General features: G+C 34.4%; 1 protein-coding gene across 2 annotated transcripts in view; it reads left to right on the forward strand.

The window, feature by feature from the left end:
- The first annotated feature begins 298 nt into the window (after positions 1 to 298).
- Positions 299 to 15396, forward strand: part of Pms2 (mismatch repair endonuclease PMS2) — an 82663-nt gene continuing 67565 nt past the window's right edge. Inside the window, exons 1-4 of one of the 2 annotated variants that reach the window (XM_076449487.1) lie at positions 340 to 630; positions 1100 to 1178; positions 2436 to 2629; positions 14795 to 14881. In XM_076449487.1, the coding sequence (XP_076305602.1) occupies positions 2479 to 2629; positions 14795 to 14881 (238 nt within the window). In that variant the 5' untranslated portion in view covers positions 340 to 630; positions 1100 to 1178; positions 2436 to 2478. Of the gene's footprint in view, positions 631 to 1099; positions 1179 to 2435; positions 2630 to 14794; positions 14882 to 15396 lie in introns of both variants that reach the window. The other variant, XM_076449486.1, reaches the window with a different exon arrangement.

The raw sequence follows: 15396 nt of genomic DNA on the forward strand, positions 1-15396 counted from the left end.
GGGTTCGAATCGCGGTCGCACCAAACTCCATGGGGAGTTATAATGTATGGTCAATCATACTATTCGTTGGTAAAAGAGAGTAGCCCAAGCGTTGGCGGTGGGTAGTGATGACTAACTGCCTTCCCTCTAGTCTTACACTGCTAAATTAGGGACGGCTAGCGCAGGTTGCCCTCGAGTAGCTTTGCGCGAAATTCAAAAGACAAACAAACCCATTAAATGCTAAAAAAGTTTTTTATTTTTATTTTCCCTTTTCTTATTTTTATCTTTCGAACAGCCTTTGTATATTGATATTTAGGAGTTTTTGTTGTTGTTTTTTTTGTGGTTCATATCTGTCAAAATTTTACCGGAACTAGTAAGATGCTTAATAATAAGTAACCGGGAATTTCGTCTGTAAATTGAATTTGTAATATTCGTTGCAGATTATGTAAGGTAGCAGTAAAAATTGCGTTGTTTGTAAATTTCTATCTCTATTTGTTATGACGAATATTTGTAGTATTTCAACCTATTTTACTATCATTTTTTTTTGTTGGCAAGAGAATACGCCAGAAATATAATGCTGATACTACTGAGGATATCCAGCTGATGAAACAATGCTCCTAACAGATTTTCTCAAACCAACAATTTATATAGGTATTACTGTTAATTTTCTTCTTTTTTTTCGTATTTTCATTTATGTAACTATTGTTTGTATTTACATTAATGAAATTAGTGAATTAGTAAAGCTTACAGAATCCATTAAGTTTTGGGTATTTTTAGCTATGCTGAGAATTCTGAGGTACAATTTGGGAAATAGCCTTTAATAATAAATAATAATAATAATGGCCTTTAGTAAGGGCAAGACATGTATCCAGTTATGATGCTTGGACCACTTATTGTAAAATATTTGGAGCACACCCAGAAGCATTAATGAAGAAAATTTTGATATAGTGGCAGATAAATCACTCTAGCTGTTAATTTAATGCTCTCCTAGTAATAGAATTTGAGGATGCATTTATAGACATATTAATTAAAAATCTTATTGAGATAATTATTTCATTGTACAAATCACTAGTTAAGCCTTGCTTGGAATCCTGTTCATGGTTTTCTTCTCTTATCTAAGGAAAGATATTGACATATGTGAAACGGTTTGGATAATCCTACAGATTGAATGGTTAACTGATAGAAAACAAGAGTAAATGGTGATGTTGCTGAATTTTTTATCTTATTAATCCTTTTGATAAGTCTTTTGATTCATTGTACTATTTACCGAAGACAACAGGACAAGATGAAATAAATTTAAGATTTTGAAATAAGGGGCTAAGTTCCAGTGTACAGTTTATTTTTATAACAGTGTGAGTGGTTTAAAGAATGATTTGCCATGAGCAATAATGGAAACTAGCACTACACAAGAGTTTGAAAGGGAAATCGATAACTTTCTAAAAATAAAGAGTGGAATATCTTTTTTTTTTTTTTTTTTTTAAAAGGGTGGATGTGCAGGGAAAGGCTAGAAAATTTAAGTTGTCCCTTGTAGTTCATACATCACCATATCAGTTTAGAAAAATCTGGATTAATAATAAGTTAAGAGATGTTGAGAAATCATTTCTTCCTTTTGCCCACAGATTCATTAATCTTGCAGTGATCATTTAGTTACTAAAAATAACAGAAAATGTATGCGAACATTATTTTGTTAATAATTAGGAAGTAACTGTAATAGACTATTATGTTGTTTTTTTGTTAATTAGAAAGTGACTGTAATGGGTTATTACAGGGTTCACATCCCTGTCGCACCAAACATGCTCGCCTTTTCAGTCATGGGGTGTTATAATATGACAGTCAATCCCACTATTCATTGGTAAAAGAGTAGCCCAATAGTGGGTGGTGGGTGGTGATGACTAGCTGCCTTTCCTCTAGTCTTACATTGCAAAATTAGGGAAGGCTAGGGCAGATAGCCCTTGAGTAGCTTTGAAAAAAACATATTATTTAATTCCAATACACTTTTTTAATTCTTCTTCTGCATTTGTCTATTTTGAAATGAAATTGAGTCTGTTACATTGTTGTATGTGAAGAGTTTTTTTAATCTTGACTTAAGAGTAAATATGTTATTTATTTTTCTTAAAGTCTGTGTTTAAGAAACTTTGTATGTTGGCAGTCATAGTACTTCTTTTCATGTACATGTTTATTGTTAAATCATAACCACCTAAGCCCAGAAATTCATAATTAACATTCAGTGAGCAAGCAGCCTGTGTAAATGCTAGGTAGGCATGATATTAAGGTTACAAACAGCAGATATAATTCTATTGTTTGTGAACATTTTTCATGTTGCATAATTGTGAAAAATGAAAAATAAAGGATTGGTATTAGGCATATGTCTTGGAATTGTAACTGTATGGTTTATATTTGATTGTATTAAATACCTTTTGGGCATATAAGCTGAAATGTGCAGTTTATTCTCTTAGGCATATAAAACTATTGTGATCAACGTAGTAAAGATCTTATGCAATGGCAGAAGAACTATCATGTCCAACTAACATTCGGCATGTGAATGGTGTTACTGTACATAAAATATGCTCTGGGCAGGTAATTCTTAATTTAGCAACTGCTGTGAAAGAACTTGTTGAAAATAGTGTGGATGCAGGGTCTAACAGTATTGGTAAGTATGCTCAAGCTTTATTTTATAATTTAATTTTTATGAGGAATGTACAAATAGTAAAAAAAAGCACACAATAACTGGATAATGAAGGTTAATTAATGTATCAAGGTTAATTATCAACACCCAAAACAGAACTATAAAGTTGTGAATTTAACTAACAAAGCCAGTACTAGATTTTTTGTTAATAACTGATATGACTATTTTAAACAAGTCAAGTCTTTGTATGACTTGTGTGAAATTAGAGGTAGGAATATAGAAAAATAATACTAAGTTATTGACTGTGGAACTACGAACATTCCCATTAAAATTAAAACAAGTGAGAAAGTATGTGGACTTATTACAAGAAGAGATAGAATGAATTATTTATGAGTTATATGCTTAGTTTATTATTTCTTCTACATCACCATATAAATTGCTTAAAGAATTAGAAAAAAGTAACATGTTCAATATATTATAAAGCTTGTTGTTTACTAATATTGGATTTTAACAATTTCTGTTTTTGTGAATTTAAATATATTTGTCATGCATACATTACTGTATTAGAAAGGAACAAAATTATTCAAGAAATGTATGGTCATTTATAACATTTATTTTGCCTCAAGTCATAATTAAGTAAGTAAGTCTTTAAGATCTATATAAATTTTCAAATTATATAGACACCATAACTGTGATGGAACTTTCCTTAACTCTTAAGGTAGGTATTTGACTTGTGTATTGTTGCATTATAAAATCAAAAATTGTAGACCTAGTTTCTCTTTAATATTTAGGTATGCATTTTACTTTGATATGAAGATTGTTATAGTTTTTACATGTGAAGATTGTTTTGAAGAGAAAGTCCAAATCAAGTTTAAGAAAAGGGTGCTATCATGTACACAATAGTAAATGTATTGGAAAATTTTAAACTTGTTTGTTACTTAATCACAGGAAGCAAAATTTGAGTATATAAAAAGTGGATCAAGTTTGTTAGAAGTGTTAAGATGGATATTAGAGTAGAAATTTAGACCTACTTTGCAGCTGGGCCAAGATGCAGTAATGTGAGATGAAGCAGAAGTGACATTAATGGGAAGTAAGCGATTTAATGCTCAACTAATGTGAATATCTACTGTTATTGCTTTGATTTCCCTCTGTTCTGTTTTTTTAACTTTATTGCAACTATCAAATTAATTTTAAACCTTTTTATCTGTTTATAGTAACTCAGAATTTTGGACTAAAAACTCAACTACAGTTGGGAAAATTATAAAAATATTGAAATACTGGGGGAAGGGTAAAGACATTGCCAGCTCTGACACCAGTGTGCTCACAAAATGACAGGAAAAGTACTTGACTGATTTTAACATAGCTTAGAACACATTTTTATGTTTATGTAGATACAGTGAAAGTGGAGGTTTCATATTGTTTCACCTAGAATTTTTACACAAATTACATATGTTTAAAATACCATATTGATTGTATCCTCTTATTTTGTAAGTGAATTTTAACCAAATTATAAATTTAAACTCTCTGTGGATAGCTTGAATTCATCCTTTGTCTATCAGCCCTTTTGCTAGTGCTCAGTATAGTATACTTGAGTTTGTATACATATTTGCACACATTAAGTATTTACACTATAATTTTTGATACAGCATGAAAATTTTCACAAAATTTGATGGACTTTCAGTAAAGATTATAAGTATTTTGTATACAAAACATTAGATCTTTTTAATGAATGTTCTTACTAAATAATTGTTTGTCAAAATGGAATCTGATTCATTACTATTCTGAGTGCAAAGTGTTTTCATGATTGATTAAAAAAACAAACTATTCTTCTCTTCATCCCAAAAAATCTCAAATATTATTTATGTAATCTCTAAAACCTGCTAAGTAAATTCCAAATGTTTGTTTCAGTAAGACTTTATATTTTATGTTAATTTCTGTACTCTAACGGTGTGGGGTCTGCCACTTGACCAACCTTGTAAACATCATAAAAATTAAGAAATAAATATAAGTTATGCTTTTTTTGTGCTAGAATGACTACATGTTATAACACAAAAATACAAATGTTTAGTCTAAATAGCTTGAGTCTTGTAACTGTACATGTTTACATATATATTTATTATCTTTTACCTTGTTGACCTTTTCATAATGTCCAGCTAATGTTGCATAACTTGCATTGATGAGGTACACATGCACTCATTATTTATCCAGTAATGTGAAACTGACTTTTAGTTTTCCCTGTCTTGGCTGTTTTAGTAGATTAGTATTTTGTAATATGCAGTCACATTTCAGTTATTATACATTATATGTATATAGATAATTACTATTCAGAAATAAATAATTAAACTTATTTTTCTTAAAATGTTGAACAATAAATCAAGAAGTAAAGCAAATAATTATCACTTCTTGCTACAACCTTTTTACTTTATTACTGCTGGATGTAAGTTGCTAAGCCTTTTAAGATTTCACACATGGAAGATATCAAACAAATTTTTTTTTTGGACTTGATATAAACCAAAAAAGGAATAATTTTCCAAAACTGGGAAGAGGTGAACAGGCCACTGTGTTTCATTCAGTACATAAGCCATATCTCAGCAAATAAAAAAGATATGAGATTCTTATTTTATATTCTAGCTTGATAATATTAGTAATTTGAGTTTCTAATTTGTAGACTTGGTGTTTTGACATCGCAAACATATAATTTTAAACATGTGCTGCATTTAATATATCACAAGATTTACCAAAATCTACATTTGGAAATGTTCTTTTAGTATTTACTTCTAAACTAAGAATTAGCTCATAAACAGCACTGAAGTTTGAATTCTACTCTTCAATTTGATTCCAAACTTATTGACATAAATTCATAAGATAACAGTTCAATAAAATTTTGAATGCAAGTCTGTAAACATGATGACATGGCCTTTGACACTTGACCCATTGTGAAAGTGTTAATCTTATTCTAATGTTTTAAAATGGAGACCTACTTGCAGCTTTACTTATGTATGTCTGCTGCATGTATGGGTAGATAGAATTAAAACAAGTTTAAAATATTTGCACATGCATTTGAATGGCATATTTATTAATCCTAATTAACATTACTTCTTTTTATTTGCATTAAAATTTGGATCACTTAAAATTGTATTTCGGGTAATTACTTCTGCTGTATATGTGGAAATAGGCCTCCATTGTTATTTCTTATAAATAACAAGTAGCTGCATTTATTTAACCCTTATATAGCAGGAATTGATGATGGCTACTGTTTAACAGTTAAAAACATTTTCCCTTTGTTATTGGTTGAAAATGTCTTTTTTTCTTTTATCTTGTTACAATAATCAGATCAAATAGCTGATATCTCGCTACATTGCCAAGAGTAGTTTCAAAGCTGAAACATTGAGTGAAACTTCCATCTTTCATGCATAAATGTAGACTGTACTTATGATGTAATCATAATTAGTCTATTCATGTCTTTTAACAGAAAGACAACACATTCTCCAGTGCAGTAAACCCATCAGCATTAGCATTGCAACACAGGCTTTTTTTTTTTCCTTTGCTATTGCTTTGTTCATGTGTGTGTGTTTTTTTATGAAGAATTAGCAGAATTTTTTACTTATTATTTTAAACATTTTTCAATGCTGATGAGAAAACCTACTTGTAGAGAAAAAAATGTGTGTAAAAATGGCTGGTTTGGGTTGAGAAAATTTTTATGCAGAGGAGTGAACAATGTTTCGACCTTCGGTCATTGTTAGGTTCACAAAGAAATAAAGAGGTTACTTGATGATGACCGAAAAAGGTTGAAACGTTGTTTGCTCCTCTACATAAAAAGTTTAAACATTTATTCCATTTTATTGTGTGGTCTTTCTTCTCTTGATTTTTAGAAGAAAAAAGCCAAATTAAAACATTTCAGTCAGAACATTTATTCAAATTATTTTGAAATAGATGATTACATTTTAATCAAAGTCTTTATATTAGGACATGTTCTAGTGTCAGTGCTAAGGCTTATTTGGTAGCATTATTATTAAATATTTAAACCCATTGTATGGCTTGTTTACATCTTTTGCCATGACCTAGGCCTGCATTCTTTAGACATATTAGGACCTTTGTTATGAATTCTAGCCAATCAGTAAAAAGTCTGTCCTGAGGTCCACTGTCTTCTCTTGTTTCCCCCCTCCTTTTGGTGGTCTCTCAACCCTACACAATCTTGGGTATTCCCCTTCCCTCTCCTTACCTGTACTTAAATCCTCTTGAAGCTCTCAGTGATAAGTTTAAGAGTTTATAATGTTCAAGTAATTGTCCAGTCTTCTCATCACAGCCCATCTAGACATCTCCTTTGTTGATTCTTCTCTTTAACAACAGAGGTACTTGCTCTAAAGACCTGTGATTTTTTTGTACTAGACTTCCTGTTTCGGGCCCAAGATTCAGTTGTCTGCCTATCACGTTTTGAAAGCTTAAGCCCTGTTGGCAGATTTTATGCATTGCTTAGACAAGGCCCTTTCTATAAAGTGATTTCTTTATCCTCTAGTATTTTTAGTTTTACTTCCACTTTTGGAGTTTTGGCTTCATTGCCTTTTGAACTACTTTCAATACTTAGTTCCCACAGTTTTGGTTTCAAAGTAGTTGACAATCTCTTTTTGTTGTGGGATACTTCTGTTAGCTTATATCTTTCCACATTGACCTCTTGGGTTACATGCTTCACCTGATTTTCTTTTTTATGTATGAGTAATGACAATTTTCTTTTTTTAATGTCTCCTCCATCAAGTTTATAATATCCTCTTTTCTCTATTTAGCTTTCAGTGCTTCTTGTATGAGATATTGCAGACAGGAATGTTGACAACCCCAACACTTTTGTAGCAGGTAACTTATATTGTGGTTTCATCCCCCCCCCCCTTCAGTGTGGATTCCTATACATGGTGAGGGGACCTCCCAGAGAAGGTTCTGTTCTTTCACTTTACCTCCTCTGGGATCTAAACATCCACCTACATAGTTTGCCATGTGTGGCAGCCCATGAAGAGGAGAAGAGGATTCTGATGGTTGAGGAGTCCAACCCTAACAAACCACTGTGGCCTTGAATTCCTGTAGACACGCAGCCTTGGGGTGGCCCCCCTTGGGTCAATCAGCTGGTCCACTTGGGCTAGGGTCAACCAATTACCAGTGTTGGATGTTCTCAACAGGTGTTGTGGACATTGTATCTGATGCTGGTGATTGGGTATAGTGCTCACAAAACCCTGGTGTTACTGCAGCATCCTTATTGAGCATTGTAGTGTGTCCCCTTGCAGGACTCATGGTGGGTAGGGTCAGTGGGCACTGAAATTTCCTTTTTTTTATTATGGATCCTCCAAATAAAAACTTAAATAGTGAAAAAAACAGTCCATAGATAAATGACCACATCTTGAAGATTCTGAGCAGCAGTCTTCAACATCTGTAACACCTGTTGCACTTCATTTGCTTATACAACATTCTCTTTCATCCATTGAGTTTACTCCCCATGTTACTTTGAATTCATTACGAGGAGTTTTTGTTGAGAGGGATTTGAAGAAAATCCCCGAGTAAGAGATTCTTGCTGGTTTCTCTATGAGACATATCTCCACTTGCAAAATGGAATTATGATGCCGACCAATGTCCTCATTCTGACATTTACATAACTGCATCCACCTACCACCATCAAGGCAGGTTATCTTAATTGGATGGGATAGCCATACATTCCAAACCCTTGTATGTTTCCAGTGTCAGCAGTTTTGAATCATTTTCAAATAATGCACCTCTTTTTCTTCCAACCACTTAGGGCAAGAATAAAAGTAGGAGGGGTGAGAGCCATTGCAGTTAATACAATGAAGGTCTGTTTCACACTCGTAGGCATTGTGATCCTTGCCACCACAATGAGCACACTTCAAAGAACCAATGGCTCTCACCCCTCCTACTTTTGTTCTTGCCCTAAATGGTTGGAAGAAAAAGAGGTGCAGTGTTTGAAAATGATTCAAAATGTCACTTACCCTGAGGCTCGAAAGTTGCTGTCCACCACTTTATCTTGGACAAATGCTGTTGCACTTCATTCCACCACTACAGTGGGAGTGCAAACAGATCTCTGTGCCTCCAAGAAAATCGTTCTTAAACCAGATGAAAGGTCTTTTGAATTTCGTGGTTTAAAAGTTAATGAATCAACGTCAACACCCATCTCTGTCCCTAACATACATTCCAGCAAACCTCAAGATTCACTTTCTTTGGTTCCTTGTACGGGCTTTACCTTGGGTACATCGTCTTGCATCCCAAGATGCAAAACGATCATTCATTCATGTCTTCAGTCACTGCAATCCTCTTTCAACAACAAAAACCTGCCCAATTGACCCAGGGCAGGATCCATGGAGGTTGACAGACCTCCCACAAATAAAGACAATGAAGAAAAAAGATGTGGTTGAAAACAGAAGTGCTCTCCACCCAATTTACCTACACATAAATAAAATGGCCACCCTGATACAATGGAACTGTCGAGGATTATGTTTATGACATCAAAGCACTGATTGCTTCTTACCATTCTGTATGTCTATCCTTACAGGAAACATTTCTGAAACCTGCTGATACAGTCACCTTTCGGCAGTTTTCTTTTTACAGAAAAGACAGGCTGTGTGATGGATGAGTACATGGAGGGGTGGCACTATTGGTTGATCAGCATGTGCCCACCCTGTCTTTGTCACTCAACACATCCTTGGAGGCCATATCCATCTGTGTTTCCTTGGGTCATACCATCACTGTTTGTTCTATCTACCTGTCACCTGGAGAGACCTATGATCAATCAAACCTTGATGCTCTTATTGAACAGTTGCCCTCTCCTTTTTTAATCCTGGGGGATTTTAATGGACATCATCACCTTTGGGGAAGTGCTAATATTGATGGGAGGGGTTACTCCGTAGAGCGTATACTCTCTGATCACAACCTTTCTCTTTTCAGTAGTGGTCCTTATACTTATTTTCATGCACCTAGTCAGTCCTTTACTGCCATTGATCTCTCAGTTTGCTCCCTTTTACTATTCTCCCACTTTTCATGGTGGGTTAACAGTAGCCCATAAGGTAGTGATCATTTTCCTATAATTTTGAGAGAGATTGACCGTGGTCGATACAACCCGACCCATGTGCCCAGGTGGAAGCTGGATCAAGCAAACTGTCCCTCTTTCACTGCTATCACAGTGTTTGATGCTGCCATCATCTGTGAGCCATCAGTAGACAACTGTGTGGCAGCAGTAACTGACTATATTATACAGGCAGCTGCTCAATGTATTCCTAAAACCTTGATATGTTTTCCACAGTATCCTTGTCTGTGGTGGAATCCTGTCTGCCACATAGCATGGAAGGCTCAGAAGCTGGCCTGGGATACTTTTCATAGGTATCCCACACTCTCGCACCACATCACTGTCCAGCAGGCCTGTGCACGTTCTTGGTGGGTAAGAAGTCAAAGATAGAAGGACTCGTAGAATAAGTTCACAAAGAGCATATCTTCTGTCACCAGTTTCAAAGTCATATGTGAGAAGATTCGAATGGTCAGTGGGCAATATAATTCTGTCCCACTCTCGGTCTTGCTCTCTGATGGCCAGGAAGTAGCTGATATCCAGAGCATTGTTGATACTGTAGGTGGAAGCTTTTTTCAGGTATCTAGCACTTCTGCTTCATCTTCCACCTTCTTAGCCATCAAGACTCGGGCAGAGTGATCACATCTTTCCTTTCAAGTTGATTGTCTCTGTGATTATAATTGTCCCTTTATGCTGGTGGAACTTAGACTGACCCTTCATAGGTCTGGCAGTACATTGGTCAGACTTGATGATGTACACTATGAAATGCTGAGCCATCTATCTCCTGCTTCTCTTGCTATTCTTGCAATTGATTTTAACTGGATCTGGCAGGAGAATGTTTTTCCTGGTGACTGACACTAGGCTATTGTCCCACCTTTGTCTAAGCCTGGGAAGTATCCTAAGATTCCATCAAACTATCGTCCAATTGCTTTGACAAGTTGTTTCTGTAAGATCTTAGAGAGGATGGTTAATGCTCATCTTGTTTGGTTTCTCAACTCAAACAACCTCTTGCCCATCCAGTGTGGGTTCCAATGACAGCGCTCCACCATGGACTACCTGATTCGACTTGAATTGTTGATCAGAGAAACCTTTCTTGAGTGACAATATCTTGTATCAATATTCTTTGACATTGAGAAAGCTTACAATACAAAATGGAGGTATGGCATTTTGCGAGACCTCCATTTATGTGGGTTACGTGGCCATTTTTATTAAAAATATTTTAATGGACATGCGATTCCAAGTTTGTGTGGGTTCGACAATTTCCTGTTCTTCTTTACAGGAACGTGGAGTCCCTCAGGGGTGTGTTTTGATTGTCACACTTTTCAGTATAATGATTAATGTCATCACTAAACAATTCCCTCTTACTGTTGCAAATGGGCTCTAGGTCGATGACATTCCCATTTTATGTCAGTCGTCAAACATGAGATATATTGAAGTGGACCACAGCAAATGGTTTTCACTTCTCTCTCTCTGAAACTGTTTGCATGCACTTTTGCTGCCAACGGGTATTCACCCTGATCCTGAACTCTGTATCACTGAAGTTGTGGTACCTGTCATTCCTGAGACAAAGTTCTTGGGGCTTATCTTTCTCTGTAAGCTGACTTTTATACCACACATCAAGCAGCTACAGGTCAAATGTACAAGAGCACTTAACATCCTCCATGTCCTCTCTTTTACCAGATGGGGAGCAGATTGATGTTTTATGCTACAGATATATCTTGCTCTTATTCGATCGAAATTCGACTATGGATCACTGGTCTATAGCTCTGCCAGGGCCTTGGCTTTAAATATGTTGGACCCCAATAATCATCAAGAACTTCTGCTTTGCACTGAGGCTTTCTGCACTTCTCCAGTTCAGAGCCTCTACACAGTCTCATGAATCTTCTTTGTATCTCCGCTATTTGCAACTCTCTTTACTAAATGCTTCTGAACTTCATTCCTTAACAAAGCATCCACCTGGGGTTGTGTTTGTTTTTCTCGGTGGGCCACACTGTTTCAGAACAGATGATCTGCCATTTCTCCTTTTGGCCTTTGTATCCAGGCACAGTTGGATGAATTGGGTCTGCCCTTGGATAACACTGCTGTATCCACTAGTCAGCCCATTCCATCATGGTTTCTTACAGTCCATAAATGTGACCTATCTTTAAGTCATCTTAGAAAAGCAGACACTCCTGATTAGAAATACTGTCTTTTATTTGCTGAACATTTTTTTGAACCATCCTTCCATTCATATTTTTACAGATGGTTTGAAATTAGGTGATTCTGTGGGCTCTGCCATGGTTTGTTGTGGTTTGGTGGTTGCGTGCAGAATCCCCTTTACAGCTTTTGTGCTCACTAATAAATTGTATGCTATTTCTCTTTTCCTGGATCAAATAGAAGTTAAGCAGTACTCAAATTGCACTATTTATACTGACTCGCTAAGTTCTCTACTGGTCCTGGAATAGCTTCACATTAGTTCTCACCCTGTTCTTGTTGATATTCAAAACCAACTGGCCCATTTCTCTTTAACATCTACTTCTATCCAATTTTTCTGGATACCAGGCCATGTTGGTATTTGCGGGAATGGGCTTGCCGACACACAGCAGCTAAATTTGTTTGCTGTGGCACTATCACTGCTGTGCCTGTTCCATACATCGACTATGGTCCTGTATTCAAGGCATGGCTCTGTGCCAGTTAGCAGTTGACTTGGAGTGAGCAACGTGAAAACAAGCTTTTCTAAATAAAACCTTCTATTGGACTTTGGCCATCTTGCTTCCATAAGGATTGGGAAGAGGAAGTTGTTCTAACTAGACTATGCATTGGTCACAGTTTTTTTAACTCATCATTTTATTCTATCTGGGACTGATGCACCAATATGTTGTCTGTGTAACACTCAGGTCACAATAAGTCACATTTTAAACATGTTTTGTCCCAAGGTTTATCCGTAACGTTAGACAGTGTTATTGGCGATGGTGACACTGCCCACCTTTGAAATGTTTTTAGTGTTTTAAAAGCCATTAATCTTTTTAATGCTATTTAAGTTTTTGAATTTGTACATTAGATCTTTTTTAATGTGATTCCCTTTTAAGAATCACAGTCCATCTTGTTCGATTTGAAATTAGAAAATGGTTGTAACGTTAAATAACTCTAAATCAGGACTGGAAAGGCCAATTTCAGGTAACTAATGCTACTGTTTTAACTACCTGTTAGTCATCCTGGCAAGTCATTATTAAAATATTGCTACAAGTATTTAAAGTCTTGTATTACTTTACTTTCTGTAAATTGCTGTAACATCAAATAACTTGAAACCAGGACTAGAAAGGCCAACTTCAGGTGACTAATGGTAGTTTTTGAATTTACCTGTTAGTTTTCCTAGCGAGTTATGATAATTACAATTATGCTATGGAAAATCCTTTACAACTTGTATTACTGTAGTTTTTCTCTTACTGCTGTATATGAGATGTGATAATTTGATTTAATGCTATTTATATTTCAAATTTAAAAGTTAAAATTTGCCTTATTTTACCTTAATTTCATTTTATGAATTTTAATAATTTTACTTTAATTTTAACTTTTTACTGGATGTTTGGCACATTTAGTCTAGTTGCTTTGTGCCATAAAACACCAAACCAACCAACCAATCATTTCCCTCGAGTTGCCATTCTTGAAACTTTCCAATCTCTAGTGAGGAGAGTTGTTGATTATTTTATCTTATCTCTCTCATCACCAATAGAATACATTTGTGTAACTTACTGGAGATGATAGAGCCCACCATGAATCTGGTGATATCCACAGGTAATGCCTCTCTCTCCCAAAATCCACAATGAGTGAAAGGTAACAGAAAGCATCTTTCAGCTGTACTTCATTGAAAAAATTATTGCACTAGGTTTAAACTTGTTCTCACACTTGACTAGCCTGTGCTGTTATTGTTCTTGGTAACCTGTTGCACAGTCTATCAGTGTGGAAAAAGATACAGATTATTGAAAATTCGTGTTAAGTATGTGCACCTCTCCATTTTTTTCCTCTAAGTGAGTTTTTCCTCTCTTATTCTTTTGGCTGAGTAACAAGATAACCCTTTCTTACTCAGTCGCGAGCCACTTAAGATCTTTATGAAAAGAGAGAAAAGGGTAATATGTATTTTTTTTTTTTTTTTGGGAGACTAACAATTGATTCAATGAAGAACATTGATGTTGTAATCACAATTTATTTGGTTAAATTGTGGTTATAGGTAATAAAGTAATCTTGGAGGATAGCAAATCTTATTTGCTACCACATTTTGGCTTCTGACTAATTATATTTTAGGTTTTAAAGTGAGCTGTTTTATTTTTTGAAATAAATGCTAATTTTTGTAATTTCAAAACAAAAATTTTTTTCTGGAACTGTTTTCATGCATTTTATTTTAATAGAAATGTACAATAGAATAGTAATATATTTTTGCTGATTTTAAATAATTTTGTATCTTCACAATTTTAACTTCAGTTAAATACAATGTCAGTGTTACAATTTTATTATTATTGTGTATTATGTACTTATGCCATTAATCTTCAGTGAACCCAGTATAATAATGAAAAGAAAATATTAAGTATGATAGTATGAGGTGTTTATTAATATAAACACAAGGCAAAGTACTCAGCCCCTAATGTTCAGTTATCCTTACTGTTTAATGGTGATGGTTAAAGCAAATGTTATTTAATATATATATTTTGGTAGGGTTAAATACTTTTTTTTAAGCATGTTGAATTTTTTTCAGGTTTTTATTTTAAATTACATATTATTACTGTAAAATAATACAATAATTAAGTTTCCATTAAGAATAGGCTTTATGTGTAGAAAATTATAACTTGTGCATTGACATAATATTTATATAGATTACTTAGCACTAGCTTCTGAATTACTACACACAAATTTTTATCTCTTCATATACTGTACAGTATTGTTTTAGGATGTTGCTGTTTAATGTTTATTGCTTTGCATAGTCCTGTAAAATGATAATATAATTTAAAAACTAATTTTGCACTCTTTCATTAAAAAATCTAATCAAAATGCAAAGTGTGCATTTTAAAGGTTTTATTGAAAGTCATGAAAATTAATATACATTTTCAAGTTTTATAAGTGGCAAATAAGTTAGTGTTTACTACTGAAAATAATATTTTTGACAGAGGTTCGACTCAAAGAATATGGTAGTGAACTTGTAGAAGTTTCTGATAATGGCTGTGGTGTTCATGAATCAAATTTTGAAGGGCTGAGTAAGTATGATACTTTATTTGAAAGTAGAAGTAGGATATTGAATATACATGTGTGTGTGTGTATATATAGAATATTAATACTGAAAAGTAAAATAAATCAAAAGGAAGGATTGTGTTAAAAGTAGCAAATCCAAACCTCTGACTAATGTTTGTTATAAACAAAAGCTAGCCAAAACAAAAATAAAAAAAAATGCTACTGCAATTGAAAGGATCTCCTTGGTACAGGCTGTAATGTGGGATATAAAATGTACCCTAAGTTTTGGAGATGACTGAAGATGTTGGACCTACATTGCAGTGGGAGTACACCTTCTATCAGTCTTAACCTGTGTTTACAAAACTCACATGAAGAGTAATTAAATAATAAAGTAATCAAAGGAATAGAAATTAGGAGAGCAAAATGTGAGTGCTCAAGCTCACAATGTCTTACATCTATATCACCCTTCATTACCTGCAGACAGTTGTGGGAAAGTGACTGCTTTCCAAAGTAAAGAAGAAGAAATAAAAAAAATAAGATG

The sequence above is a fragment of the Tachypleus tridentatus genome, chromosome 8, assembly GCF_004210375.1.
Source record: "Tachypleus tridentatus isolate NWPU-2018 chromosome 8, ASM421037v1, whole genome shotgun sequence".
NCBI lineage: Eukaryota > Metazoa > Arthropoda > Merostomata > Xiphosura > Limulidae > Tachypleus > Tachypleus tridentatus.